At 42.4% G+C, this 27,969-nt stretch overlaps 1 protein-coding gene across 1 annotated transcript in view; it reads right to left on the bottom strand.

Moving 5' to 3' along the window:
* Positions 1–8,854: 8,854 nt before the first annotated feature.
* LOC115471752 (DBIRD complex subunit ZNF326-like) overlaps positions 8,855–27,969 on the bottom strand; it is a 90,566-nt gene continuing 71,451 nt past the window's right edge. Inside the window, exons 8-11 of the mRNA XM_030205567.1 lie at positions 27,638–27,768; positions 12,743–12,838; positions 9,925–9,997; positions 8,855–9,888 (exon numbers count right to left, since the gene is read on the bottom strand). Of these exons, the coding sequence (XP_030061427.1) occupies positions 9,746–9,888; positions 9,925–9,997; positions 12,743–12,838; positions 27,638–27,768 (443 nt within the window). The 3' untranslated portion in view covers positions 8,855–9,745. The remainder of the gene's footprint in view (positions 9,889–9,924; positions 9,998–12,742; positions 12,839–27,637; positions 27,769–27,969) is intronic.

Below are 27,969 nucleotides of genomic sequence, written 5' to 3'. Positions count from 1 at the left end.
ATCTCCACCTGCTGGTAGATGGACACAACCCACCAGTCTATGGATTGATCAGCATGATGATATGGAAAGGTAAATTCCCTGCAGTGTTTCCTTTTAATGGTGGACCACAAAAAAGGGTAATTAAATTAAAAATTGAATATATACTAAAACCACCAATCTCCATAAACCTAAAAATTGTTATTGCTAAAATAAAAAACTATTTATTCTCATAAGTTTGAAATGACTGGCACTATACAGTGTCACAAGCATTCTCTAATCAGTGCATGTCCATTTTTGTGTTCAAAATTGTGATTCAGTAAAATTAATATAAATCAATAAAAGATTGCAAACAATTCCTCAAAATATAGTACTTATCTAGTATTGATGAGCCCCAGTAAACTGCAATATTACAACAGATGACTTCCAACTACAGTTTAACTTCAGTATAGTATCCCTAACATAGGCCATGTTTCGCTCCAGCTGCCTCAGGGAGACCATCCATCTGGCTAAATCATACCTTTGAGAGTGACTGTCCACAATGAAATGATGGTGATTATCACACCACTCCACACTGTGCTATAAACACAATCTGAACTTTAAGTGGACTACCTCTTCCAGAAAAGAAGGTTGATGTCAGCAGTCTTTCTATTTGCACAATGAGAGTTCATGTTTCATCAAAAAGAGTAACTAATGTAGGGAACAGTTCATCAAACTTTGCACTGCATGGTGCTTGCAGCCCTGAACTGATTACAAACTGACATGATATAGTGTCACCTTACTACTACTACTTAACATTTATAGAGTGCTACTAGGGTTACGCAGCGCTGTACAATTTAACAGAGAGTGTCCCTGCTCAAAGAGCTTACAATCTAATAGACAAGTAGCAGTAGTAACTGTTACCAGTGGGCCAAGTTAAATTGAGCACATTATGGTGCTTTCCATTAGTAACTAGAATGGACTGGTGTGCGCTTTTAAATAGTGGCAGTTACAGCATTTCATTTCTTTGTGGCATAGGGGGGATAAGTAGTTTGTGATATTATTTTGGAGATGGGGGAGTCAACTTTAGCATAAAAATCAAATGACATTTGTGGACTTGCTCCTGCTCCCCCACCCCATTTCTTCATAATACTCATTCAACTGCCTTCAAAGCTTTCCACACCAATACACACACTCGAGGCTACTGCCCTTCAAAGCCCATTGAGTGATTTATGTTCTATATTTTCTTCCTTCTGTCTCTCATCCTCCAGCCATCACTCAGTGCAGCTTTTCTCCTATTCAGCAGCACAGAATGAAACCAGAAATAATCCTCTTGTTATATGCTCTGGGGGCAGAGAGCAGAGCCTCTTGGAACAGGTAGTCTAGGAGCCTGGAGGATGGGTAGAGCAATTAGTGCTGTGGAACCAGAGAGGGGGCACTGGTAGGAGAGAATCTTCACTAGTACACGTTTGATGTTCTGTTTTATCACCTTTTTTATTGAACTTATTAGCTTTTGAAGGTAACCCTTCTTCAGATCAGAAATAAGCAAATGTTGACTAACGTCTTGAACTGCCATAATTTATTTTTTTACCATGTATGTACTACTCAGGAACCTTCTTGCACTACCATAATTTATTCTTTACCATGTATGTACATGAGAGATATATATATATTATGATCTGTACCACATACACTATGTCCTATATACATTACCATGTATGTATACACCATGAATGTTACCATGTATGAATGCTCCTTAATGCAACACCAATTGTAATTTTGTCACCCGGAAATGGCACTCGCCATTACGGCAAATGTAAGCCACATTGAGCCTGCAAATAGGTGGGAAAATGTGGGATACAAATGCTACAAATAAATAAATAATACATTTATTCTCACAAGAAGGGTATCCCTAGCATCCAGGCTCACAGAAAACAACGTTGGTCAACTGGGCCTCGTAACAATGAGGATATAACTCAGTTCAACTGGAAACTATATACAAACTGAGTGAGAGAGTGCAGCCTGGAATAGAATAAAATGGGGTGGAGGTGTGGAGCTGGATTTTAGACCCCAAACAGATTCTGCAACACTGTCTGCCCAAATAGATTGTCACATCTGGAACCCTGCTCAAGGTAGTAATGAGATGTGAATGTGTGGACTAAAGACCACGTCGCAGCCTTGCAAATTTCTTCAATGGAGGCTGACCGCAAGGGGGCTACCGATGCAGCTATGGCTCTGACATTGTGAGCCTGGACATGATCCTAAAGGGTCAGCCCAGTCTTGGCATAAGTGAAAGAAATGAAATCTGCCAGCCAATTAGAGATTGTGCATTTCCCGATGGCAACCCCCCATCCTGTTGGGATCAAATGAAACAAAACGTTGGGCAGACTGTCTGTGGGGCTGTGTCCACTCCACGTAGTAGGCCAATGCTCGCTTGCAGTCCAAGGTGTGCAAAGTGCTCTCGTCAGGATGGGCATGAGGTCGTGGAAAGACCTGATGGTGGGAGGCGGGGATAGTGCTGGGCAGACTTATACGGTCTGTGCCCTGAAGAGGACAGGTACAAATCAAAGTAGGGTATACATAAAAAGTAGTACATATGAGTTTATCTTGTTGGGCAGACTGGATGGACCGTGCAGGTCTTTTTCTGCCGTCATCTACTATGTTACTATATGTTACTAGTTCAGATGGAACGCCGATACAACCATTGGTAGAAACTTAGGGTGCATACGGAGGACTACTCTCTTATGATGAAACTTAGTATAAGGTGCATCCACTCCTAAAGCCTGAAGCTCACTGACCCTACAAGCTGAAGTACCAACCACCAAGAAAATGACATTCCAGGTCAAGTACTTCAGATGGCAGGAACTCAGAGGCTCAAAAGGAACTTTCATCAGCTGAATAACATTGAGGTCCCATAACACAGGTGGAGGTTTGAGAGGGGGCTTTAATAAAAGCAAACCTCACATGAAGCGAACTAGAGGATATCCAGAGATGGGCTTACCCTCTACACGCTGATAAGCTCTAACTGCGCTTATGGAGTTGGTCTTGAGACCAGAATCAGAGAAGTGTAGAAGGTATTCAAGCAAGGTCTGTGTAGAGCAGGAAAAAGGATCTAGGGCCCTGCCCTCACACCAGACAGCAAACCTCCTTTTGAAAGACTAACACCTCTTAGTGGAATCTTTCCTGGAAGCCGAGACCTAGGAGACACCCTTTGGCAGACCCAAAGAAGCAAATTCTAAGCTCTCAACATCCAGGCCGTGAAGGCCAGAGACTGAAGGTTGGAATGCAGAAAAGATCCTTTGTTCTGCGTTATGAAAGTCTGAAAACATTCCAATCTCCACGGTTCTTCATAAGATAACTCCAGAAGAAGAGGGAACCAGATATGCCGAGACCAGAAAGGTGCAATCAAGATCATGTTCCTGTGGACTTGCTCAAGTTTCAGCTAAGAGGAATGGAAGGATATGCATACAGAAGACCTGTCACCCAACTGAGAAGGAAGGCATCTGACATTAGTCTGTCATGAGCCTGAAGTCTGGAACAGAAACTGAGGGAATTTGTAATTCAGTTGAGTGGCGAAGAGATCCACTGAGGGGGTGCCCCACACTCGAAAGGTATCACAGGCAACTCCCATGTTGAGTGACCACTTGTGTGGTTGCATAACCCTGCTCAGCCTGTTGGCCAGACTATTTTTGCGCACCAGATAAGTGGCCCAAAGAACATGCTGTGCAGGCGAGCCCACCGCCACATCTGCACGGCCTCCTGATACAGACAGCATGATCCAGTGCCCCCCCTGCTTGTTGGTGTACTACATTGCAAACTGGCTGTCTGTTTGAATGAGCACAATCTGGTTGGACAACTGATCTCTGAAAGCGTCTAGAGCGTTCCAGATCGCCTGGAGCTCCAGAAGATTAATCTGAAAACCTGTTTCCTGAAGGGACCAGGCTCCCTAAGTGTGAAGTCCATCTACATGAGCCCCACAACCTAGAAGTGATGCATCCGTAATCAGTACCTTCCGAGGGTCAGGTATTTGGAATGGTAGTCTGAGTCAAATTGGATCAAATGGTCCACCAGGGCAGAGAGTGGAAAAGCTCTCGAGACATGCATGACATCTGCCAGATTTCAGGTGGCTTGACACCACTGGGAGGCTAAGGTCCATTGTGCAGATCTCAAGTGAAGGTGTGTCGTAGGTGTCACAAACTGTGGAAGCCATGTGGCACAACAACCTCAACATCTGCCGAACCGTGACCTGCTGTGAGGTTCGAACCTGAGAAGCCAGAGTGACTAGAGTGTCTGCTCTCAGTCCTGGGACAAAAGCTCAAACCTGCTGTGTACCGACCAAGGCTCCAATGAATTCAAATTGTTCAGCAGGATGAAGACAGGCCTTGGCGTAGTTCATAATGAAACCTGTAGCTCCAGCACCCGAATAGTCATCCTCAGACTCCTGAGCACCGTACTTCAATATGCTCTTCAACCAATCATCAAGGTGAAGGGAACACATGGACTCCCAGTCTGCGTAGCAACGCTGCAACTACCGCTTGACATTTGGTGAAGACCCTGGAAGCTCATGCGAAGCCAAAGGGCAACTTGTGGTACTGGTAGTGATGCGTTCCCAGTCAAAATTAGAGATACTTACAGTGGGCTGAAAGTATCGGGATGCGAGTGTATGCATCCTTCAAGTCCAGAGAGCATAGCCAATTGTTTTCCTGAATCATGGGTACAAGAGTGCCTATGGAAACCATCCTGAACTTTTCTTTGACCAGAAATTTGTTCAGGGCCCTCAGGGCTAGGATGAGACGCACCCCCGTCTTCTTTTGCATGAGGGAAGTACCTAGAATAAAATCCCTGCCCTTCCTCCCCTGCTGGAACGGACTCGACCGCTTCAGAAGGGCCGAGAGTTCCTCTGCAAGTACCTGCTCATGCTGAGAGCTGAAGTAATGAGCTCTCGGTGGGCAATTTGGAGGTTTTTGAAGCCAAATGAAGGCATATCCAAGTCGGACTATTTGAAGAACCCACTAGTCAGAGGTTACATAAGTATTGCCATACTGGGACAGACCAAAGGTCATTCAAGTCCAGCATCCAGTTCCCAACAGTGGCCAATCCAGGTCACAAATACCTGGCAAGATCCCAAAAAAGTACAAAATATTTTATGTTGCTTATCCCAAAAATAAGCACTGGATTTTCCCCAAGTCATTTTAATAATGGTCTATGGACTTTTCCTTTAGGAAGCCGTCCAAACATTTTTAAAAACCCTGCTAAGCTAACCGCCTTTACCACATTCTCTGGCAACAAATTCCAGAGTTTAATTACACGTTGAGTGAAGAAAAAGTTTCTCTGATTTGTTTTAAATTTACTACTTTGTAGTTTCATTGCATGCCTCCTAGACCTAGTATTTTTGGAAAGAGTAAACAGACACTTCACGTCTACATATTCTACTCCACTCATTATTTTATAGACCTCTATCATATCTCCCCTCAGCCGTCTTTTCTCCAAGCTGAAGAGCCCTAGATGCTTTAGCCTTTCCTCATAGGGAAGTCGTCCCATCTCCTTTTATCATTTTGTCGCCCTTTTCTGCACCTTTTCTAATTCCACTATATCTTTTTTGAGATGTGGTGATAAGAACTGAACACAATATTCGAGGTTTGGTCACACCATGGAGCGATACAAAGGCATTATAACATCCTCATTTTTGTTTTCCATTCCTTTCCTAATATCACCTAATATTCTATTTGCTTTATTAGCCGCTGCAGCACACTGAGAAGGTTTCAGCGTATTATCAATGACGACACCTAGATCCCTTTCTTGGTCTGTGACTCCCCCAGGATGTACACTTTTACAGCAGCTATACTCTGCTAGAGGCAGTCAAAAGCTCGTCTCTTCCTTCAACTGGGAAAGCAGCAGGGGCCTTAGGCACATACTGTTGACGAGAACCAGTACACTGGGGCTGAACCTGAGCAGGTTGTGAGAAGTGGTGGCGTACGTATGTCTCTGTGGGTAGTAAGCACCACTCCTAGACTTGCCAAAAGACCTCCTAGATGAGGAGGCGGATGTAGAAGGCGCCCGGTGGGGAAGAGAAGAAATGGTATTGCTGTGTTTTTTGATTTGGTCAGCGACATCCTCAACCTTCTCTCCAAAAATGGTTATCCACCCAGCATGGGGCATCCGCCATACTTTGAGCAGAAATCTTGGATGTCATATCAAGAGTGTCATAGGCGCTCCTGGCCAAGAACTTACGACACATTCTGATGCATGGCCAACTGTCGAACCGACTCGGCCTGCTCCAGTGGGAGAGAGTCCACCAACTTGAGCAATGAGTCCCACCAAGTACATGCTTGTAAAGAGCTGGTAAGATTGTATACTGGATACAAGCATTGAGGCCTGGAACATTTTCCTACCAAATATCCAAGGTCCTAGCTTCTCTGCCTGGGGGCGCCGAGGCATAGTCTCTAGAACTCCTGGCTCTCTTGAGAGCAGACTCAAGCACCACGGAATTGTGAGGCAACTGGGGCCTACCAAAACCAGGTGTGCTGTGGATCTGATACATTGTGTCGATCTTCTAGGGCAGGACAAGACTGACAGAGGGGACTCCCAGTTCCTATCAAGGACTTCCTTGAGCACCTCACGGAGATGCTCAGTCACAGCCTCCCTAGGAGACTCGCAGTCCAGGACCTCAAGCATCTTAACCTTGGGCTTGTCTTCCACTTCCAAATGAAAATGAATAGATGTTATGATTCTGTTAGAATTCTGCTAGTCAGACAGGGGAATGCTTGGAATCACTCCTGATTGGTCCGTCAGGGGCTGAGCTGATGTCAGTCTGATCTACTTAAGCTTACTTTTCCCTACAACCCCTGCGTTTGGCATTTTCCCTATCTTGCTGAAGCCTTACCTGCGCTCTGAGTTGTTAGCTCTGTGCTATTATGGAGTTTGTTACTCCTTTTTTTGCTTGTAGTTTTCTGTTGCTCTGTCTGTCTGCTTCTCTTAGTGTGTGTCTAATTACCTCTCTCTACTCTGCACCTGGGATTCCTTGTTTGACCGTAGTGTTGTGTGGTGAGTTCCAACCTCGTCCCGTTCCTGTTTGTTTGTTTAGCTTCCCCTTCCTTCGGAGTTCCCTTTGTGCTGTGGTTGTATTCTGCTCTACTCTTTTAGCAGCCTCGGGACCCTTTGTTTCTCTCCCTGGGGTTGTTGTTTGTTCTTCCTTGTGTTTACGTTAACTCTTGTCTGCGGTGTTCCTGCCCCTGGCAGCTGTGTGTTCAGAGCCTAGTTAACCCTTTGACTACAGTATATTGTCTGCCTCTGGCAGCTGACTGTTTTTATTCTTTTTGTTGTACTACCTCCTGTATTACAGAGCACTGTCCCTTTCTGTGCTGGGTGTGTGTGTTAGGCTCCAAACTCCATTTTACAGACTTTCCCCTTCCCTGTTTGCTGCCGACAGTTATATTACAGCCCCTCATCTTCTTTGTGTGTGGTGGGCTACGGCTTGACGTGTTTCTGTGTATGCTTCCCTTTCTCCTTGGATCCTCCTCTGACTCCCATGAGCGTTCCTTATTGGTATCAGACAAACTCCTCATGGGAACACCGAAACCGAGCCTGCCTTGACTTTGAGGAACCATGTACCGAGAGGGGCGTTGAGGAACTGGCTCCCTCCTCGGCTCCAGCAAAGCTTCCTCTACCGACATAGAGGGGATACTGGCATGGGTGGCAGTCAACACTGCGGCCGCATTGCAGGCTGAGGGCCAAGCGGGGCCGCAACAGGTGGTAGGACAGGCGCAAGTACCCCCAATACCAATGTACACTGTTGCAAAATGCCATCCAGCAGCTCAGGGAGCAAGGCCCATAGACCCTCATTGAGAGCTGACACGGGGAAAGACTGGGATGCCAGCTCCAAGACAGGCTGCATAACTGATGGAACTGAGATGGGATTCAGGTCCTGGCTGCTTGGAGACAGACGCATCAGTACCTCCTGAATAAAGGGGGAGAGATCCTCCTGGTGCAGACACTTCTTGGGTGCCGAATCCCTCGATGCCCTGAACTCCCGGCACTGTGTGTCAAGGATGACAGATGCTAATGCTTCTCAGCCTTTCGCCGGAGCTCAGTGTTGAGACTCTTCAGTGCAGACGAGGACGTCATCGAATCCTGTCGCCTCAGGGTCAGGTCCGACACTGGCCGGTCCCAGGGGCCCTGTCCAACAGCCAACATTGGGACTGGTGGAGAACCACCAGACACACTACTGCTTCCAGTGTCCATACGGACCGCTCCTGATGCAGTCTTCGATTCCGCCAACCTCAATGCTGATGTCGAGGACTCTGACCTACCTCCAAAAATCTTCTTGCATTTAGACTCTCTGGACTTCCGAGTCCTCTTCTTCAATCGAAGACAAAAGGACACAGTTGACAGGGCTATGGTTGGGTCCTAAGCACTGAAGGCACCAAGAATGGTTGTCTTTGCCAGAGATTGTCCAACTGAACCGGGAACAAAAAGAACTAAATATATACAGGTAGAAGGGGACAAAGCCTGAACAAGGAACAGTGAAAAATCGCCAAAAAAGGCAATAAAAAAGCAGCTCTTCCAAATCAGGAGTGAAGAGAAACTACAGATGTAGCTTCTCCTCACTATGGTAGAGAAATTGCGGTAACTGAACCCTCACGGTGGGCGGGAAGGCACTTGCACATGCGTGGTGCAGTGTGGCTTGTGTTCCACAAAGCTCTGACCGGGCAATGTGGCACCACATTACTCACTTATGAGAATAAATAGGCCTGCTTGTCCTTGGAGAAAAATATTTTCTCTATGGCTTATTGGAGGAGCAAGCCTGCAATATGTGCAAGTCCAAGAACCCCTATGGTACTTCTTATAAACTGACTGGATAACTACAACTAACCAAAAAGAACAAACACCACACAACAGATTGGTATTTTGAAATTTATTACTCCAACATCCTGGAAATATTGAGCATGGTAGAGTGAACAAGAAGAGTTTTCTAAAAAGTTTTATCGATACAAACCAATACATCTGTCACAAATCACTAGCCTTTTATAAAATTTGTACTGCGATATACTGTGTCATTTTCAGAGTGTAAAGTTTGAAGTTTTAACTTATGGACCTTACACCACTTTTCAAAGTGAACGTACGCACATACCTGCACTTTGAAAATTATCCCAGCAATACTTGCTGCACACATTAACACCTGCTAAAATGTGGGTAGTATTTGGTATTTGAAAATCAAAAGTATGCAAGTAAATGAAAACCCTGTCCCCAAGAATGTTTCTAAAGACTGTGGGTTAAAGTATGCACACAAGACTTATGCGTGTACTTTTACTCACACACTGAGCAGGCAATTGAGTGCCCATTTCCATAGTTTTGCCTCCAAAAACTGCTTAAAATTGTTTCCTTATGTGAAATGCATTCAAAAAATAGTCATTCACAACACAGATAAAATCTTACGGACTCAAAGAAAAAAAAAAATGATTGAACGATATAGTAATATATCCATCCATTGTGAACACCAATATACTAGAAAGCATACCTAAAATACAATGAACACATTTTTATTCTCTCATTCAATCTTGCCCAATATAAAAACTTAACTAAAATTTACCAATTTCCAAAATAAATGTAAGACATTTACAAAATTATATAAACAAGTTCTGGCCACAGAACACATGCTGGGTGAAGAGATACAAGGAGAGAATGAATGCACAATGCATTGAGTTGTTAAAAGGTTTTTAGACTCTGTGCACAAAGCCACAAGACAAGGTAATTACCAACTTTTCCAATGTTGTCTGAAAATATCTTGCATTCATTCTTCAGTAGGTTCCACAGAATAGTCATTTGGATCTGCTGCTTCTTCACCTTCTCCATCATCTCCATCTTCAACACCTTGTCCTTCATATTCAACACCTTCCCCTTCATCATCTCCGTTTTCAACATCTTCCCCTTCCCCTTCCCCTTCCCCACCCTCTTCCCCACCCTCTTCACCACCCTCGTCTTCACCACCTCCAGTGTGTTCTTCCTGCTGCTCCTGAGGTGCATCTGCAAAAGGATTTTCGCCCTGAAAAAAAGAAATGCGATTATAAACATTCTGCAATACTAAAACATTTTATCCTAAAAATTGTTCCAAAATTTAGTCCTGTCACTTATTCTTCTGCCCGTCCCAAAATACCACAAAATATTCAAAATGAAACATCTCATGCCACTGAAAATATGCTTTGAGTAGTACCTCCAAAAAGGCACTGTCAACTTGTCCCATTAGGATCAGAAATGAGGTCACAGAAGAAAAGCCACTCCTCCTCCCGCCACTCTGACCAGGTTCTGCAGTGGCAGTCTGCATGGTATCTAAGTCGGTGAACATTTCCAGGCCCTCCCCTTTCCCCCACATGAAATTCCCATTAAACTAGAAACCCATGCCTCTGGAGGTCTGTGAATACACAGTGAAACAGGTCCCCATGTTGACTGTTGCTACTGTGGCCACCTGTTTTGGATACGCGAGAGAAGACTAGGTGGATGAGGGGAAGGGGGGGGAGATTAAAGGTCTGCTATTTTATTTTCACCATTATCTGGTGACAAATTAATTTTAAAGCATTAAAATAGGGTGATACTGGATTACAGTTTGGAATGCACTGCCTTAAAGAAAATTCTTTAAATGAACCATTCTAGAGAAAATGGACATTACAGAAGATATCTTCAACATGATCCACCAGGTTGATTGTCTGGAGTTCAATAATGTCCCCCTTCCACTAACTCAAGTGTCAAATATATGACCCATGGCTATTTACAGCCCCTTCATGCAGTAGTCTGGGGCTGTTTTCTTTTACTTCCCTACTTTCACTGGTGGTCAGTGATGGCTAAAAGCCTTCTAAAGATGTAGCAACTGTTTTTTTTTGTGTGTGTGTGGCCCTGGTCATGGCAGTAGAAAGGACAACAGAAAGAGAACATCTGATGGCTTTAACCACGATATGCTTGAGATGCTGCTTTGGAAGAAAGGGAACAGGACTGTGGTAGTGCATCGGAAACTGGGGGCAATTCATTAGCCGAGGCAGAAGCAGCACCTGTCTTTCTTTTCTTCCTCCACCCATCACAGCTTGATAGGATAGTACCAGTGCAATGCTTTGGGCCAGAGATGCATTCTCATCCTCTCCTGCTTAGGCCCATTGTGTCACACATTGAATTGCTTGAGTGCTGCATAGTTCAAACAGCAATACCAGTGCTGGGCAACAGAGGCCAAGACACTGCATCACCTTTGTCTTTTTGGTAAAGAGCAGATAGGAGCAACAGAGTTATCCTAAAAGTGGATGTATGGAACGTACAAGGAAATAAGAGGTGGTGCAACAGGATGGTGGAAGGAAAAAAAAAGCAAGAGTGAATGAGAGCAAGACAGGAGGCAATATTGAGGAAGAGGATCAGAGAAACTGTAGGATGAATGAGGGAAGATGAAGGAGAACAAGAAGATCAGAAGTATCAGGATGGAGGGAGTGACTGCAAGTGAATTGTTCCACCTGATCCCAGACCCTTTTTCTCCTCCCCTCATTTTCTTTACCTCTGCTCACCAATTCCCCATTCTCCCCTTCCTTTGTGTATCTGCTCCCCCTTCACTGCATATCCCTCTGCTCCCCTACCTCAGATCCCTTCTTCCTCAATTCCCCAAAATTTGTATTTTTTTAAACAATCTAACTCGACACTGAAATTAATTTGACACCCCTGCTCTGATGCTCCAAGGTGAGCACTGGAATTTAGTGGAGGGTTTTCCTGGCTACTTACATAACCTATTTTTCTACAGCTTAAAATAAATGATATTCAATGTATCCATGCACTACGTACAGTTGATCAGTCATATCTGTATCTATTTTAATTACTGTAAGAGATATTTACCATATATACTCAAGTATATACTCGTGTATAAATAGAGGACAATTTTGGGACTAAAAATGGCCAAAATCGGTGTGACCCTTGTATAAGACAAGGCCATACACACCGCCAAAAGGTCTTTCTCCTCCAACACACACCTTCTCCCTGCCTCATCCACAACTACCACACAGACCCAGCATACCCTCTCCGTTGCTCCCTCCACGCACACAGACCCAGTATGCCTTCTCTGCTGCCCCCCAATACATACACAGACCCAACATGCCCTCTCCATTGCCCCCCACCACCACATAGATCCAAGTATGCCTTCTCTGCCCCCCCCCCCCCCCACACTGTATATATTTATCATTTATATTTATATATAAATATATTTATATATTTATGGCATCACCATAATCTCCTTGCTGCTGGTTATGCCTCTCTCTATGCAGAACCAGCCTCCTATAAAAGGAGTGAAGTCAGCTCTGTGCTTTTTTCCTGCTGGCAAGGGGACATAACTTACTCATGTGGCCTGGCATGAACAATAGGAAAGTACAGTGTTTGCTCAGTACATCTTAAGTTTAATTGCTTTTATTGATTTTTGATACAGATACCATCAAGAGCTCACAACATAACAACAAGTAACATTTTACATCTTAATTTAGAGAGAAATTTTTAAATATATGTACATATACAATTAATGTATATATATTTATATACAAGGTTCTTACACTCACATGTTGTACTTTTTGTTCCTAATTCAATGACAATATTTTAAAAACTCCTCCCAGAGAAGAAATAAGATCAATTCAGCTATATTTGTGTTCTGCCTTATTTATGCTGGCCTCAAACAATGAGAGCTTGTCACCATTTTCTCTCCAAAGACCAAAGGTAATTTGGGTAAACTGACTCAGGTTATCAGATGCTACTATAATTTACTTGCAGTTCATCTTACCTTACGATACCGCTCATAACGTGCCTTTATAATTGGATTATTCAAAATGCTTGTAGCAGTCGGTATGCTCTCCTTTTTTATTTGTTCCTTGTATGCCTAATTTAAAAGCAAACGGCAAACATTATACATGGCATAAACTGAAAAACAGAATTGTTTACTCTTTAAATTGGATGCTCATTGGTCAGATTAAGTTGGATTCTATATATTTTTATGCTGGGGGGGGGGGGGGAAACAAACAAATTAAAACAGCTACACAAAAATGTTGCAGCTTATTTATCACAAGCTATGCCAGACAAACTTCATTTGAGTCAGCAGACAAAGCCAGGGAGCCAAACAAAAAAACAAAACACATCAAATCTTTATTTTTTCCTGAACCATTATTTCACAATGTCTACTGAACCATAAAAAAATAAATAAAAATGTGCAGGTTACCAGTTCAGCAGCAAGAAAACGATGTACTACACCCACTGGCTCCAGACCCAGGATAAATCAAGAACACATATGCCATATTTGAGGTTATTTAGAATTTAGGCTTAACTAGACTAGGCTTCTATAAACTGCCATTTTCAAGAGCCGGAACACAGTGGCAATGAATCAAAAGCAAGCCCTCCAGGCTTTGCTTGTCATCATTAGCCTAGAGAGGACAGAAGGATGATGGTGAGGACGTTTTGCATAATTCAATAACTTTAGTGGGTATCAGACAACCAACATTCTATTGCTTTGGGCAAGGGAAGAAGGCACTTTAGATATCTGTGCTAACAGATGGTTATTTTATAGAACTTGGTTACATTGTTTAATCTTGAGTAGAGAGGTGTGGCAGCCGTTTTAGTCCACTTTTAAAGGTAATCAATAGAAATAAAACAAAATAAATAAGATGATACCTTTTTATTGGACATAACTTAATACATTTCTTGATGAGCTTTCGAAGTTTGCTCTTCTTCATCAGATCAGAAATAAGCAAATGTGGTAGATGACAGTATATATAAGTGAAACAACAAAGCATTTCAGTGACAGTCTAACAGGGTGGGGGTGGATAGGAGATATGCATGGGAACATCAAAACATTTCAGTGATAGGCTAACAGGATGCGGGTGTTAGACTATCACTGAAATGCTTTGATGTTCCCATGCATATAGGGATATAAATGTAACAAATAGTTTAGCAGAGATTTTGGCCAAATTAGCTCTACATTCTTAAAATTTGGTGGTGGGTAATCTTGATGTCCATTTATATTCCATGAACCAGTTTGCCTCAGCTGCTTTTGTGGATACCATACCCATACTCAGTTTTAACCACATAATTAAGCCTCTTAGCCATGATTAAGGACATTTATTTGGACTTAAGTTTATTGTCTGGGTGTTGCTTCATTAAATGTTGTACTGAGTAATGTGTCCTAGTATTTGGTGGTCCTTGCTGGGTGGGTTCACCCTTGCAGCATAAGGTTTCTCACTTCCACTTTACTTACTGGCCAGATCACCTGCTAATTCCAGACAAATTTTCAAAATTGGTCAACCTTTCCCCAGTATTAAAAGGCAAACACCTACAATCTATGACAGGGGTTCTCAATCCAGTCCTCGGGACACACCAAGACACTGGTTTTCATTTATTTATTTATGTTACATTTGTACCCCGCGCTTTCCCACTCATGGCAGGCTCAATGTGTCTTACATATTGTGTACAGGTACTTTTTTGTACCTGGGGCAATGGAGGGTTAAGTGACTTGCCCAGAGTCACAAGGAGCTGCCTGTGCCTGAAGTGGGAATCGAACTCAGTTCCTCAGGACCAAAGTCCCTAACCACTAGGCCATTCCTCCACTCATGATATCCACGATGAATATGCAAGCGGTAGATTGCATACAGTGGAGGCAGTGCATATTCACTGTGGGTATCCTGAAACTCTGACAGACTTGAAGTGTTCCGAGAAGTGGGCTGAGAATCCCTTGTCTATGTGGAACAGGAACTCTTGTGTTATTAGCAAGTTAGCTCTACTGAGATATCCTATGCTGAAACTGCTAAAACATTTGTCCACGGTCTACTCCAGAGCTTAGACAACTTAAATGATAAAACACACCACTCGGAGAAGTAGTGATTAAAGTCTCAGAAGGAAGATTGCAACACTTACTACTGAGCATTCTTATGATACTACAATTAAGTTAAAAAAATTGTATCAGCAAAATTATTCTCTAGCGCAGGGGTCCTCAAATCCAGTTCTCAAGGTCCACAACCGAGCCTGGTTTTCAGGATTTCCATAATGAATATGTATGAGATCTATTTGTATTCACTATTTCCACCGCATGCAAATAAAATATACATAATCATTTGGAAATTCTGAAAACCAGGCTGTGTTGTGGACCACAAGAACTGGATTTGAGGATCCCTGCTCTACAGAGCTATTTCAAGTTGTGAAGGCCTTAAACATAAGGAGATAAGCGTGACATAACTTGCATTTTTCAAAAGAAGACTGGGCTTTTGCTCTAAATTTTGCTGCTAAGGTGTTAGAACTATACACTTATGTATGAGCTCCCTTCTGTTCAAGTATCTGCCCAATTTAGTAAGTTAGAGCAGGCAGTCCCAACTCAGTCCTCGGGACACACCAAGCCAGTCTGGTTTTCAAGATATCCACAATGAATTTGCATGAGATACATATGCACAGATTGGCATACAATGGAGGCAGATGAGTACAGGAGAGTAGCTTTGCTTTCCCAGAGGACAAGCAAGACAGTGTGTTCCCACATATGGGAATCCTTAGCTACAAGCTCACCAAAAACAACAAATAAAGGAGAATAGGGACTTGCAACAGCAAGGCCAACCAGAAACCAATCAACCTAAACTTATATACCAGTCTTGTTGTGTTGGTGCAGCCTGGAACAGAAGGAAAATGGGCCTAGGAGGGTGGAGTTGATTCTGCAGAACTGTCTGATCAAACCAGCTGTCGTGTCTGTTGTGCTGCTCAAGAAAGTAGTGAGATGTGAATATGTGCACTCAAGACCACATTGCAGCTCTGCAAATCTCTTCAACAGAGGCTGACCTCAACTGGGCTACCGACATGGCCATAGCTCTCAAGAATCAGTCCAGCCTGGGCATAAGCGAAAGAGATGCAGTCCACCAGCCAAAATAATAAAGGGCATTTGCTGATGGCTGCTCCCATCCTGTTTGAGTCCAAAGAAACAAAAAAGTTGGGTGGATATCTATGAGCTTTAGTCTGCGCCAGACAGAAGGCTAAGGCTCATTTGCAGTCCAAGGTGTGCAGTGTGCTTTTTTGCCAGGATAGACATGAAGCTTTGGGGAAACTGTTGGCAGGACAACTGACTACGATGGAACTCCGACATCACCTTAGGAAGGAAGTTAGTATGCATGAGAACTAGTGTGCGTGAGGAGAACTACTCTATTATGATGAAGCCTTGTATAAGGTGGATCCACTACTAGGGCCTGAAGTGACTGCCCCAAAAACAAGACCTTCTAGGTCCGGTACTTCAGCTAACAGAAGTCAAGTGGCTCAAAGGGAGCTTTCATCAGCTGATTGAAGATGATACTGAAGGTCCCATGATACAGTTGGAGGCTTTCTCAACAGCAAACCTCTCATCAAGCGAACAACTAAAGGCTGTTTTTTAGACCAGTCTTGGAGGTGTATTAAGTATTCAAGCCAGTTTTGTGTAAGGCCTTCCTCTCACACCAAACGTCAAACCTCCTTCCTTTAAAAGTAACATACCTCTTAGTGAAATCTTTCCTGGAAGTCAGCACAACCCTGGAAACACCCTCAAGAACTTGAAAGGAAGCAAATTCTACGCTCTCAACATCCAAGTCATGAAGGCCAGGGACTGGAGGTTGGGATGCAGAACAGATCCCTTATTCTGGGTGATTAGGGTCACAACACAATCCAATCTCCATGGTTCTTTGGAGTACAACTTCAGAAGCAGAGGGTACCATATTTGCATTGGCTAGTAAGGCACGATTAAGATCATGGTTCCCCGATCCTGCTTGAGTTTCAGCAAAGTTCCCTATGAGAAGGGTTGGAGGTTACATGTACAGGAGACCCTCTCCTCAATCCAGGAAGACATCTGATGCTGGCCTGTTATGTGACCCAAGTCCGGAGCAGTAATGAGGGACCTTGTCGTTTAGGACACTCCTCTTTGCATTTGTTTGACCCTGTGTTGGTCTTGGTTAGTGTGCCAAAGAGGTAGAAAACCAACTAAACAGCTTAGGAATTCTTTAGGATTTTTATTTTACTATGAATTTATCACATTTCATCTAAAATCCATTTACCTTGTTTATGTCTTTGTATACTGAGTGCCTTTTCAAATAAATACGAGGGTAATTTTATAAGGGGACACCTAGTTTAAAAGGACTCTTATAAAGACATATATAATTATATTTTCAAAGCACTTAGCCTTCCAAAGTTCCATAGAAACCTATGGAACTTTGGAAGGCTAAGTGCTTTGAAAATGAGCCTGATAGGCACCTATGTGTCTTTATAAAATACTAATCTAAGCTGCAGGAATCAGGCCTACATTGCACATATGGATACTTACACCTGCTCTCAAACAGCTGTACGTGTCCATGCCTAGATTATTTCAATATGCATATAAATTAACATTTTATAATCTATGCACAATAGTTTCTAACTCCCCAAACCTTGTCCACAAATAGTTTTACCTATTTCGCTTGCTTGGTTGCGATTTGAGACTTTTACAGAGGGAGATTCTAAAATTCTGCTGGGGAGGGAAAAGGCCTAAATTACAAACATATAGAACCAAATTCTATAAATGATGCTGAAAAAGAAATATGCGCTTAGCACTATTCTATAAACAGCGCTCAAGTTAGGCACTGATTATAGAATAGAACTTAGTACTGGGATCTGCAACTACTTTTAGGCACAAGCATATACATCATCTGAACCCAGGTATAAACCCTTACCACTAAATTATTTATGATATTTGTATCCCACATTATCCCAAGACAGCTTGAGCTCAATGTACCTAACAATAAAGGCTGGAAAAAGTTAGGCGCGGAACCTCCCTATTCTATATCATCACACATTAAATTGCAGGAACACCCCTGATCCACGTCCACTCCCCCCCTTTTTGGAACTGCATGCACATTTAAATTAATACCAATTAGCACTGTCAATTTATTGTTAGGGCCCAATTATTGGTGCTAATTGGCTCGTTATTCAATTCAATTGCACAAGCGCAATAGAATTTGGAGGAATTATCTGCATGGCAACTGGAAAAAATAGAAGGGGGGGGGGCGGCATGTGATGGTAGATATGAAGAAATACAATCAGGCTTCTCTGCTACATCATCTTCAGAATTGGATACCGGGTACTACTGATTTTACTCTCCTGGTTTTTGAAAAGATCTACTTTTTCCCCTGGCATTTCAATTACTTGTTTCATGTACGTGCAGGAACATGCACTCATATTTAAAATGTAGTATCTTGGTGAAGCCCTTACGTGAGCTTTGGAGATTTCTGGTGCCAAAGTGGCACCAGAATCCCAACTGTGATGATTTAATTTCAATCTGGGGGCAATACTGATTTCCCCATCTAGCTTGGACAGTGCTGTATTTATTAGATGGGCTAAATCAGGCATTGTATTGGTGAAACATTCTGTAAAGACATTCACCTAGGAAACATTCGTTCCCTAGATAAATGTCTTTACAGAATTACAACAGAAGGTTCAAGTTTGGCAAGGGGATCAGTTTGCTTATTTTCAATTAATACACTACTTCTATATCGTGAACTGAACAGGTATTTCCACTAGGTTTGGGACTGAACTGGACAATTTTTTCTTTTAAACCACAAATAGTCCCTATGGACCATCTATATCTCAGCTTCGTCTGGCTCTAAACATGGTTGTTGCTGCTCTTTACTATGCTGAGATATTGGATAGATGAAGGTCTAGACTTTGCAAACATTGGTAACTTCGTTAAATGTCAAACGTTTGATAGGGAGGATACCCATGATAATACATAGTGCAGAACTGAAGGCGTGTCTATTCTGGGTCATTATTAGGTCATATTTTTCTCAAACACAGACTTGTAGGGTTCACCAAGATAGCTTCCCTTTATGCCTTAAATGTCATACTGTTCGCAATATTCTGGGTCACATTTTTTGGACCTGTAACAAAATTAAACACTTGTGGAGATCTATACTTCAATATTTGGAGTGCTTAAATTGGGAGCTGAATTGGTTTCAGTCCTCTGGGAATCTTATTTCACCACTCAATTGCTTTTCGTATCTTTGGTAGATTTTATAGGGCACTATTAAGCAAAAGCTTGTGTAATGGGACTTAAACTCATTTTGAAATGCTGTGCCCAAGTTACGCCCTCTACTTACTGACACTACTATTTTTACTTAGCACCTACCTAGTTCTCCCCTCCCCCCTAAAAACCCCCAATACAATTCCAATCTCATTATGGACAAGCTTGATCAAACTGTTGCTGACTCAAAATTTGAAATCCTTTCCTTTTGGCCTAATTATCAATAAAAACTCTGGTGGCTGAGCCTCAAAGAATCCAAGATTCCATTTTGGTAGCATACTAGCCCAGTGTCTCTCAGAACGAGAAAGGTGAATTAATAGATGGCACCGTCTGCCCTACTAGTTTGCAGACTTTCCAAAGCACAGCCACCTTGGCCCATGCAAAGGGGAGAATGGTGGTTAGGGGGAAGGCTCACTTGAACTGGATTGGCTGGACTTTTAGCAATTTAAGAATATTTTGAACACCTTTAACGGCAGGCATATAATCTATATCAGAAAGGAAGGAATTCTACTACCTAAAACAGAAAGCTCTAATCCTAAATCACTTAATCATTTGTATTTATTTCTGAAGACACTAACTACTTGAGCTTTTGAATATTTTTCCCCGCTAAGCTATTAATCCAACAATACTCAGAACGCTTATTTCTACCATAAAACTGTACATGATATATGCATAAATACTGGAAAAACTGAAGAATGAGCTCAGCAAAAGAGATTACAAAGATCATGGCCACAACAAAAAGAAAAGCATAGTGCATTCCCCTCTCCCAGCCAAAGATATTAAAATACAAAGAATAAGGAAAAAAAATACAATGAATTAAAAAAAAAAAAAAACTAGCTAGATTCCTCTATCAATTTAACAAACAGTATATGACATATTTTAGTTTGTTAAAGTCCATTGAATTTTATAACCAAGCTTTGAAAGATTTACCCATACAGAATTTGTTTTCTAAATTTTGGATTTAGCTCATTCCTTCTAATTGATAGCTCAAGGCAAATTACACCCAAGTGCAGTATTTCTTTTGTCTCCAGAGGTCTTTCAATCTAAGGGCCCCTTTTACAAAGATGCACTAGGGTTTTTAGCACACGCTAAATTCTAGGGCATCTAAAAACGCTTCTGACCCTTTGTAAAAGACACCCTCAACTTGTATCTGAGACAACAGAGAATGATGTGCTTTTACCAAAGGTGACAAGGGACAACTATAGAATTTGAACCCTAGATACCCCCAGTTACAAATACAAATTATATTCTACAAAATTACCCAAGGGTCCAATGAGGATTACAAAAGAATGTAACTAGATATCTAGAATATAAAATCATAGAAATATATCACAGTAAGCAATTACAAAATTAAGATTCAAGTATTAATTTACCAAACAGATGAGCTTTCAATTCTTTATTTTTTTAAAGAGATAATCTGATTGTGACCTGATGATATATGGAAGATCATTCCAGACAGAAGCTGCTTGAAAAGTGAAAGACTATTCTAACATTTTCTTTGATTTTATTTCTTTAACCTCAGGGAAATGTAGTATTAAATGACAACTCAAGTCATGTTTGTATGGAATAATTCAGAATTATTAAATGAAATAAGGAGGAAGCATGGACCATGCAAAATTAAACAACAACAACAACAACAAAAAAAAGACACAGCTGAGCTTAAATCTAATCCTAGAATGATTAGATTGCAGTCAATCTCAAATGGTGTGTAAGATCTACTTGCTTCTTTGTCTATTTATTTATTTATTGACGGTTCATTTCTACCCCACATTTTCCCACAAATGCAGATACAATGTGGCTTTCATGAATTACAAAAGTTAAGAGATACAACACATGTCCAAGGAACATGAAGGAAGTACCCTCCAGCAGCCTGCTGGGGTCAGAACAGAGCCTCTTGGAACAGATAGTCTGATGAGACTAGCTCCTGGACTATCTGTCCCAAGAGACTCTGTTTGGACCCCAGCAGGCTGCTGGAGGTACTTCCTGCTACTACCCCACCCCCATGCATTCTGCTTTGCCTGATTACAGGGAGTTCAGTTGACACTACTACTACTACTTATCATTTCTATAGCAACGCTGTACACTTGAACATGAAGAGACAGTCCCTGCTCAACAGAGCTTACAATCTAATTAGGACAGACAAACAGGACAAACAAGAGATAAGGGAATATTAAAGTGAGGATGATAACATAAGGGTTCTGAACAAGTGTTAGGAGTTAAAAGCAGCATCAAAAAGGTGGGCTTTTAGCTTAGATTTGAAGACGGTCAGAGATGGAGCTTGACGTACCGGCTCAGGAAGTCTAATTCCAGGCATATGGTGCAGCAAGATAAAAGGAACGGAGTCTGGAGTTAGCAGTGGAGGAGAAGGGTGCAGATAAGAGAGATTTACCCAGTGAACGGAGTTCCCGGGGATGAATGCAGGGAGCGATGAGAGTGGAGAAGTACTGAGGAGCTGCAGAGTGAATGCACTTATAGGTCAATAAGAGGAGTTTGAACTGTATGCGGAAAAGGATAGGAAGCCAGTGAAGTGACTTGAGGGGAGGGCTAATATGAGCATAACGACCCTGGCGGAATATTAGTCATGCAGCAGAATTTTGAACAGATTGAAGAGGAGAGAGATGGCTAAGTGGGAGACCTGTGAGAAGCAAGTTGCAATATTCTAAGCAAGAGGTGATAAGAGCATGGATGAGGGTTCTGGTAGTGTGCTCAGAAAGGAAAGGGCGAATTTTGCTGATATTATAGAAAAAGAAACGACAGGTTTTAGCAGTCTGTTGAATATGTGCAGAGAAGGAGAGGGAGGGAGTCGAAGATGACCCCAAGGTTAGTTAGAGCTGATGAGACAGGAAGGATTTGAGTGTTATCCACAGAAATAGAGAATGGGGGAGGAGGAGAGGTTGGTTTAGGGGGAAAGATAAGAAGCTCAGTCTTGGTCATGTTTAGTTTCAGATGGCGCTGAGACATCCAGGCAGCAATGTCAGACAGGCAGGCTGATACTTTGGCCTGGATTTCGGCTGAGATTTCTGGTAGATCTGGGAGTCATCAGCGTAAAGATGATACTGAAAACCATGGCATGAGATCAGAGTACCAAGGGAAGAAGTATAGATGGAGAAGAGAAGAGGTCCCAGGACAGATCCCTGAGGTACACCAACTGACAGTGGGATAGAAGAAGAAGAGGATCCACTAGAGTATACACTAAAGGTACGCTGGGAGAGATAAGAAGAAAACCAGGAAAGAACACAGACATAGACAAAGCAGATCTCACACACCATATGAGATTGGCTGCAATCTAATCATTCTAGGAAAATATGTCTTACAAATTCCTAGACCCCTGACGCAGGCCGGTAAGTCTGAAACACAACTCGTGTCGGGTCGCTCATTTTATCGATTTGAATAAAGACCTTGTTGTGAACACCATCTGAGTGAGTTTTTTTTTGCTCCACCCTTCTTTGCTTGGCATTTGATCCTCAGTGGAGAGGTTACCGTCTGTTGGAAGTGGCTGTGAGTACCATGCTGTACTCGGATGCCCAGGTCCACATCCCAACTACTTTCTAATACAGAAGGTACAACCTTGTGCCTCCCTGCTTTATGTAGTACACTGCGACCTGATTGTTTAGATGAGAATAATTTTGTGCATCAGCCAGTGTTCCCTCTAAGGTGTACAGGAGTCCTTCATCTACATTTCTGCCAGTGGGAGTGCTAATATCACATTTTCCGTAGCAAGGGAAGGCAAGTTCTGCAGGATTCCAGAGGACCTACCTATCCTTAGCAACTGAAAACCCAATATTGAAGCACCACCCCCCACTGGCAGCAATGCGATTAGAGAACTCCCATACAGCTTAGAAGGAACATTGGCAACAGCTGATCTGACCACATTTAGTGTTTCATACTGCCCTGTAGCTCCAGGAGGTTTATGTGCAACTGAGTCTTCTAGGAGGACCGCTGATCCCAATCCTCCCCAGCCCAAGTTGGATGCATCCGTTGTCACCATCTTGTGGAGAGGAAGAATTTGCAATGAGGACCCACTGTCAAATTGGGCTGAACTGTCTATCACAACAGGGATGCTTGCAGCACAGGAGTGATGACAACATCTGCCAGGTTCCCAATGAATTGTGACCATTCAGAAGCTAGAGTCCACTGGGCCAATCTCAAATGGAAACATGCAATAGGCATCATGTGGATGGTGGAGGCCATGTGGCCTAACAATTTCAACATCTACTGAGCCATGACCTACTCTCTCTGGAGTGCAACGTGGACTAGGGCATCCACACGCTGGTCTGGAAGGAGGGCTCAGGTCTGCATCATACCTAGCAGGGCTCCTATGAACTCCAATCTTTGAACAGGGAGCACATGGGACTTTGGGTAATTGATAAACCCTAGTAGCTCCAGTACCCGAATAGTCCTTTCTTTGATGTGCTCTTTACCAGCCAATTGAAGCACACATACCCCCAATCTGTAAAGCGACACTGACTACTGCAAGACACTTTGTGAAGACCCTGGAGCAAAGACTAGCCCAAAGGACAGGAAGCAATACTGGTCGTGGTCTTTCCCTATTTAAAATATGAGATCTCTCCCGTGACTCGGGTGTATCTGGATGTGGGTATAAGCAACCTTCTTTAAGTCCAGAGAGCATTGCAAATCATCTGCTTTGAGCATTGCAAATCATCTGCTTGAATCACGGGGATTAAAGTGCCTAGGAAAACCATCCTGAACTTTTCTTCTGCCAGATATATTTGTTCAGGGCCCTTAGGTCTAGGATGGGACAAAATCCTGCTTTCTTGGTCCAACACACAGCATCAGTGTCCCTCAGTTTGACGAGGACGACATCAAACCCTTGTGTGTCCTTGGGTTGGGATTCAAGACAGCTCGGTCCCAATGGGCACCACTGATGCTCAATCTCAAGGCAGGCAAAGACCAACTGGATGCCAATATGTAACCAGTGTCCGCCACAGCTCTGGGGGAGCCATGGAGACAGATGCATCCAAAGCCAAATTCAATGGACTGGACTTCTTGGCGCCAAGAATATTTTTGCGCTGCTCCTTTTGACTCCTAATGTTTTTTTGACAACTAGAAACAGAGATTACAAAAAGACATATAGTGGTCAAGGCCCCAGAAACAACAGGCACCGATTGTGAGTGTGAAGTGACAGTCCTGGCACACCAGGAGCACTTCTTAAAACCACTGGGAATTTTAAGGGACATGTCGGGGAAAACAGCTGAAGTGAAATCAGAACAACTCAATGGTGACAAAACCAAAAAGCTGAATGAGACATGAGCAGTGAAGAGAACAGGAACAGCATGTCCTCACTGCTCTGCGGATAAAGCGAGAATGTCTGGTCCAGGGCAGAAGCAGGAAGGTGCACACACATTTGTACTGCAGTATTCCAAAGGCTTCTGGAAGTGCAATCTTCCAAAGGCTGGGAAGTTCTCTGTGCCAGGTACCGCTGGATGAAATTGCCTAAATGTAAGATTGTGTCCTGCTTGTCTTCACAGAAATCACTATATAACCAGGGGGACAGATCTAATAAAGTGGATCCTCTACAACGTGAAACCATATTTCAGTTAAAAACACTAATCCTGAAGGACTACCATTAACCAAAACACAATCTGTTGGTGTTTTATTACCAATTGATCTAGCACTTGTGCTACAACAGGGGACAGAGAGAAAGTGGAGTGACTAGTGGATCTTCACTTCATTTGACAGGAGTCAATACAGGATTATTAACACAAGATGCAGCATGAAGATGCCTTCTACATTTAATTGGTCTAGTCTATTACAGTTTGTACTGCAATAAACATGACAATAGTACAAAATGTTACAACTTCTAATTGAAATTAGATTTTGCTTCAAATGTCTAGAAGTTGTGATTATAACTGGGGATTTGCCATGTCAGATTTCATGCTATCAAAGAATTCCCTCCCACCCATCCTAAAATAGAGTAGACTAAAAATGAGTAAACGCAAAATCAACCACATAGATACAAACCACACTGTTCCGTACCTTGACATATGAATAAGGTTAGACAGGCAAGCTCTACAGATGAAAAAAAGACAACCACAAATGATTTTATAAAGGTCTCACAAAAAATGCATGACCTGCTCCACTGCATGCTGCCTCGGGATCAGCTGCCTTTGGTATCAACACACAACAGAACAGGTCACCCTAATGCACTGGTCTTCCTCAGAAAAATAATGGAGAGTGATTTTCCCCACCCGAAGGTGACAGCAATATCTCTATGCAGCCATCAAATGGCAGAAAGGACAGATTATTCATCCATTCAAACTACAGTAACATAGTAAATGACGGCAGACAAAGACTTGTACGGTCCATCCAGTCTGCCCAACAAGATAAACTCATTTTACATTGTATGCGATACTTTATATGTATACCTGAGTTTGATTTGTCCTTGCCATTCCCAGGGCACAGACCTTAGAAGCCTGCCCAGCACTGTTTCTGTACTAGAAGTTCTGAAGCTAACGTCGAAGACCTTAAAATTTACACTCCAGCCCATCCATATCTATTCAGTCACAATCGGTACAGTCCGTAGAAGTCTGTCCAGCACTGGTTTTGCTTCCCAATTACCGGTGTTGCCACCCCAATCTCTACTAAGATTCCGTGAATCCATTTCTTCTAAACAGGATTCCTTTGTGTTTATCCCACGCATGTTTAAATTCCATTACCGTTTTCATCTCCACAACCTCCCATGGAAGGGCATTCCATGTATCCACCACTATATAACATACATATATTTAAATGCGAACAGTGCACCAGGTAATTTCAACAAAGATGTCTGCTCAAAGCCCACCTCTTCAATGTTGCTTTCGGCACCTAACCTTTATACCTTTCAAGAAATCCAGACTGCCCCAATTTGACCGACTGTACATTTGTCCATTAGATTGTAAGCTCTTTGAGCAGGGACTGTCCTTCTGTGTTAAATTGTACAGTGCTGCGTAACCCTAGTAGCGCTTTAGAAATGTTAAATAGTAGTAGTAAACTATAGCGTCTATGGCATTATTAAAGAAAAAGCTTTACATAGTAACATAGTAGATAACGGTCCATCCAGTCTGCCCAATAAAATAAACTCATAGCGTAAGGTATGATGCGATACTTCATAAAATCATGATTTGTACGGTCTTCTCCAACTTCTGAAGTTATCATCAAAGCTCCACTCCAACCCATCCAAATCTGTCCAACCACAAGCAGGGCACAGACAGTAGAAGTCTGCCCAGTACTGGCCTTGCTCTCCTGAAGCTGAATCTGTCCAACCACGATCACAGCATAGAATATAGAAGTCTGCCCAGCACTGGCTTTGCTTCCCAATTACTGGTGTTGCCATCTAATCACCACTAAGCTTCTTTGGATTCATTCCTTCTAACCTGGATTCCCTTGTGTTTATCTCATGCATTTTTGAATTCAGCTGCAGATTTCATCTCCATCACCTCCTGCAAGAAAGCACATCTACCACCCTCTCCATGAAAAGTATTTCCTGCAATTATTCCTGAGTCAGCTTCCCTGCAACCTCAATCCATGTCCTCTAGTTCTACCACCTTCCAGTCTCTGGAAAAGGTTTGTTTATAGATTAATACCGTTCAAATATTTGAATGACTGTATCATATGTTTCTCCTTTCCTCCAGGGTATACATATTCAGGTCATCAAGTCTCTCCTCATATGTTTTGCTAGGCAAATCCCATACCATTTTTATCGCTTTTCTCTGAACCACTTCATATCTTTTTACATCCTTAGCAAGATACGGCCTCCAAAATTGAACACAATACTCCAAAGTAGGGCATCACCAATGACTTTGTACAGGGGCGTCGACAATTCCCTTTCTTCTGCTGGTTATACCCCTCTCTATGCAGCCTAGCATCCTTATGGCCGTGGCCACCGCCTTGTCACACTGTTTCATTACCTTGAGATCCTCAGACACCATCACCCGTAGGTCTTTCTCCTGAGCTAAGCTCATCACTCTCTCTCCTCCTATCTGGTGAAGAACTATCAATCATATCTGTGTGCTAAAATTTATATAGGTTTATTAAAAAACAAATTTGTGCAGATCAAGTCATTTCACAAGTGTGTGGTGTGTGTTAATGGAACCATTAATGCAAATGTTTAACTACACCTCAAGAAGAGTAGTCCAAAGGTTTTGCATGAAAAGTACTTTAACAAAACAAACTGCTCACTAAACAATGCAAAGTCTTTTCTCACTAGTGTATCAAGTGGACTTCAAACACACCTTAGCTAACAGGCCCCCAAGTACCCACCACAGCAATATCGCCTCAAAATATGTTCTTAAACTAATTTTCTCACTCTGAAGGGAAAATGCTTGCATGGAACTGGCACAAGAATTTTGAATATATTGGTTTAATAATTGCTGGGTGATGGTCTGCTATGCTTGCTGGGCTGCATGACAATATAAGACCACCACTTTAGGTAATAGACCTTTGCCATTTGTCAGCAAGTTCATTTACCCAAGTTTCAGATGACCAGTATAACTGAATTACTGTTGACTTATATTAACTGCATCTTCACCTTTATTAGAAAGTTGTATTAGTACATACTTCAATATAAACATGCATACTCAACAGGCAGCTGTGCACACACCAAATCATGCACTAGTATATGTTTGTGTAGATACTTACCAGTTTGCTCTTTGCATGAGCTGATGATTTTAAATGTTGTTGCACAGAACTATACGATGCAGGGACATGCAAATTGCAAGCACTGCAGTGTACCGTTTCCACCTTCATCATTTGATCATCTCTAGTAACTCCTGGTAAAGAAATAAGATTAAAAATTCAAGCATTACAAGGGATGAACAGATCACAATGCAGCAACCTACTGAAAATTTCTGTCATCTAGTTTTGTTTATCTGCATCAACATAATATATTCAAACTATAATTTAGAAGAGAACAAGTCTTTTGGGAAGCCCCAGCTAAATAAAGCCTTCTTTGAGAAATTTTAAGCACAGAC

This window comes from Microcaecilia unicolor, chromosome 6, assembly GCF_901765095.1.
Source record: "Microcaecilia unicolor chromosome 6, aMicUni1.1, whole genome shotgun sequence".
NCBI lineage: Eukaryota > Metazoa > Chordata > Amphibia > Gymnophiona > Siphonopidae > Microcaecilia > Microcaecilia unicolor.
The sequence above is the reverse complement of the archived record's forward strand: the minus strand, read 5'-3'. Positions and strand labels throughout refer to the sequence as shown.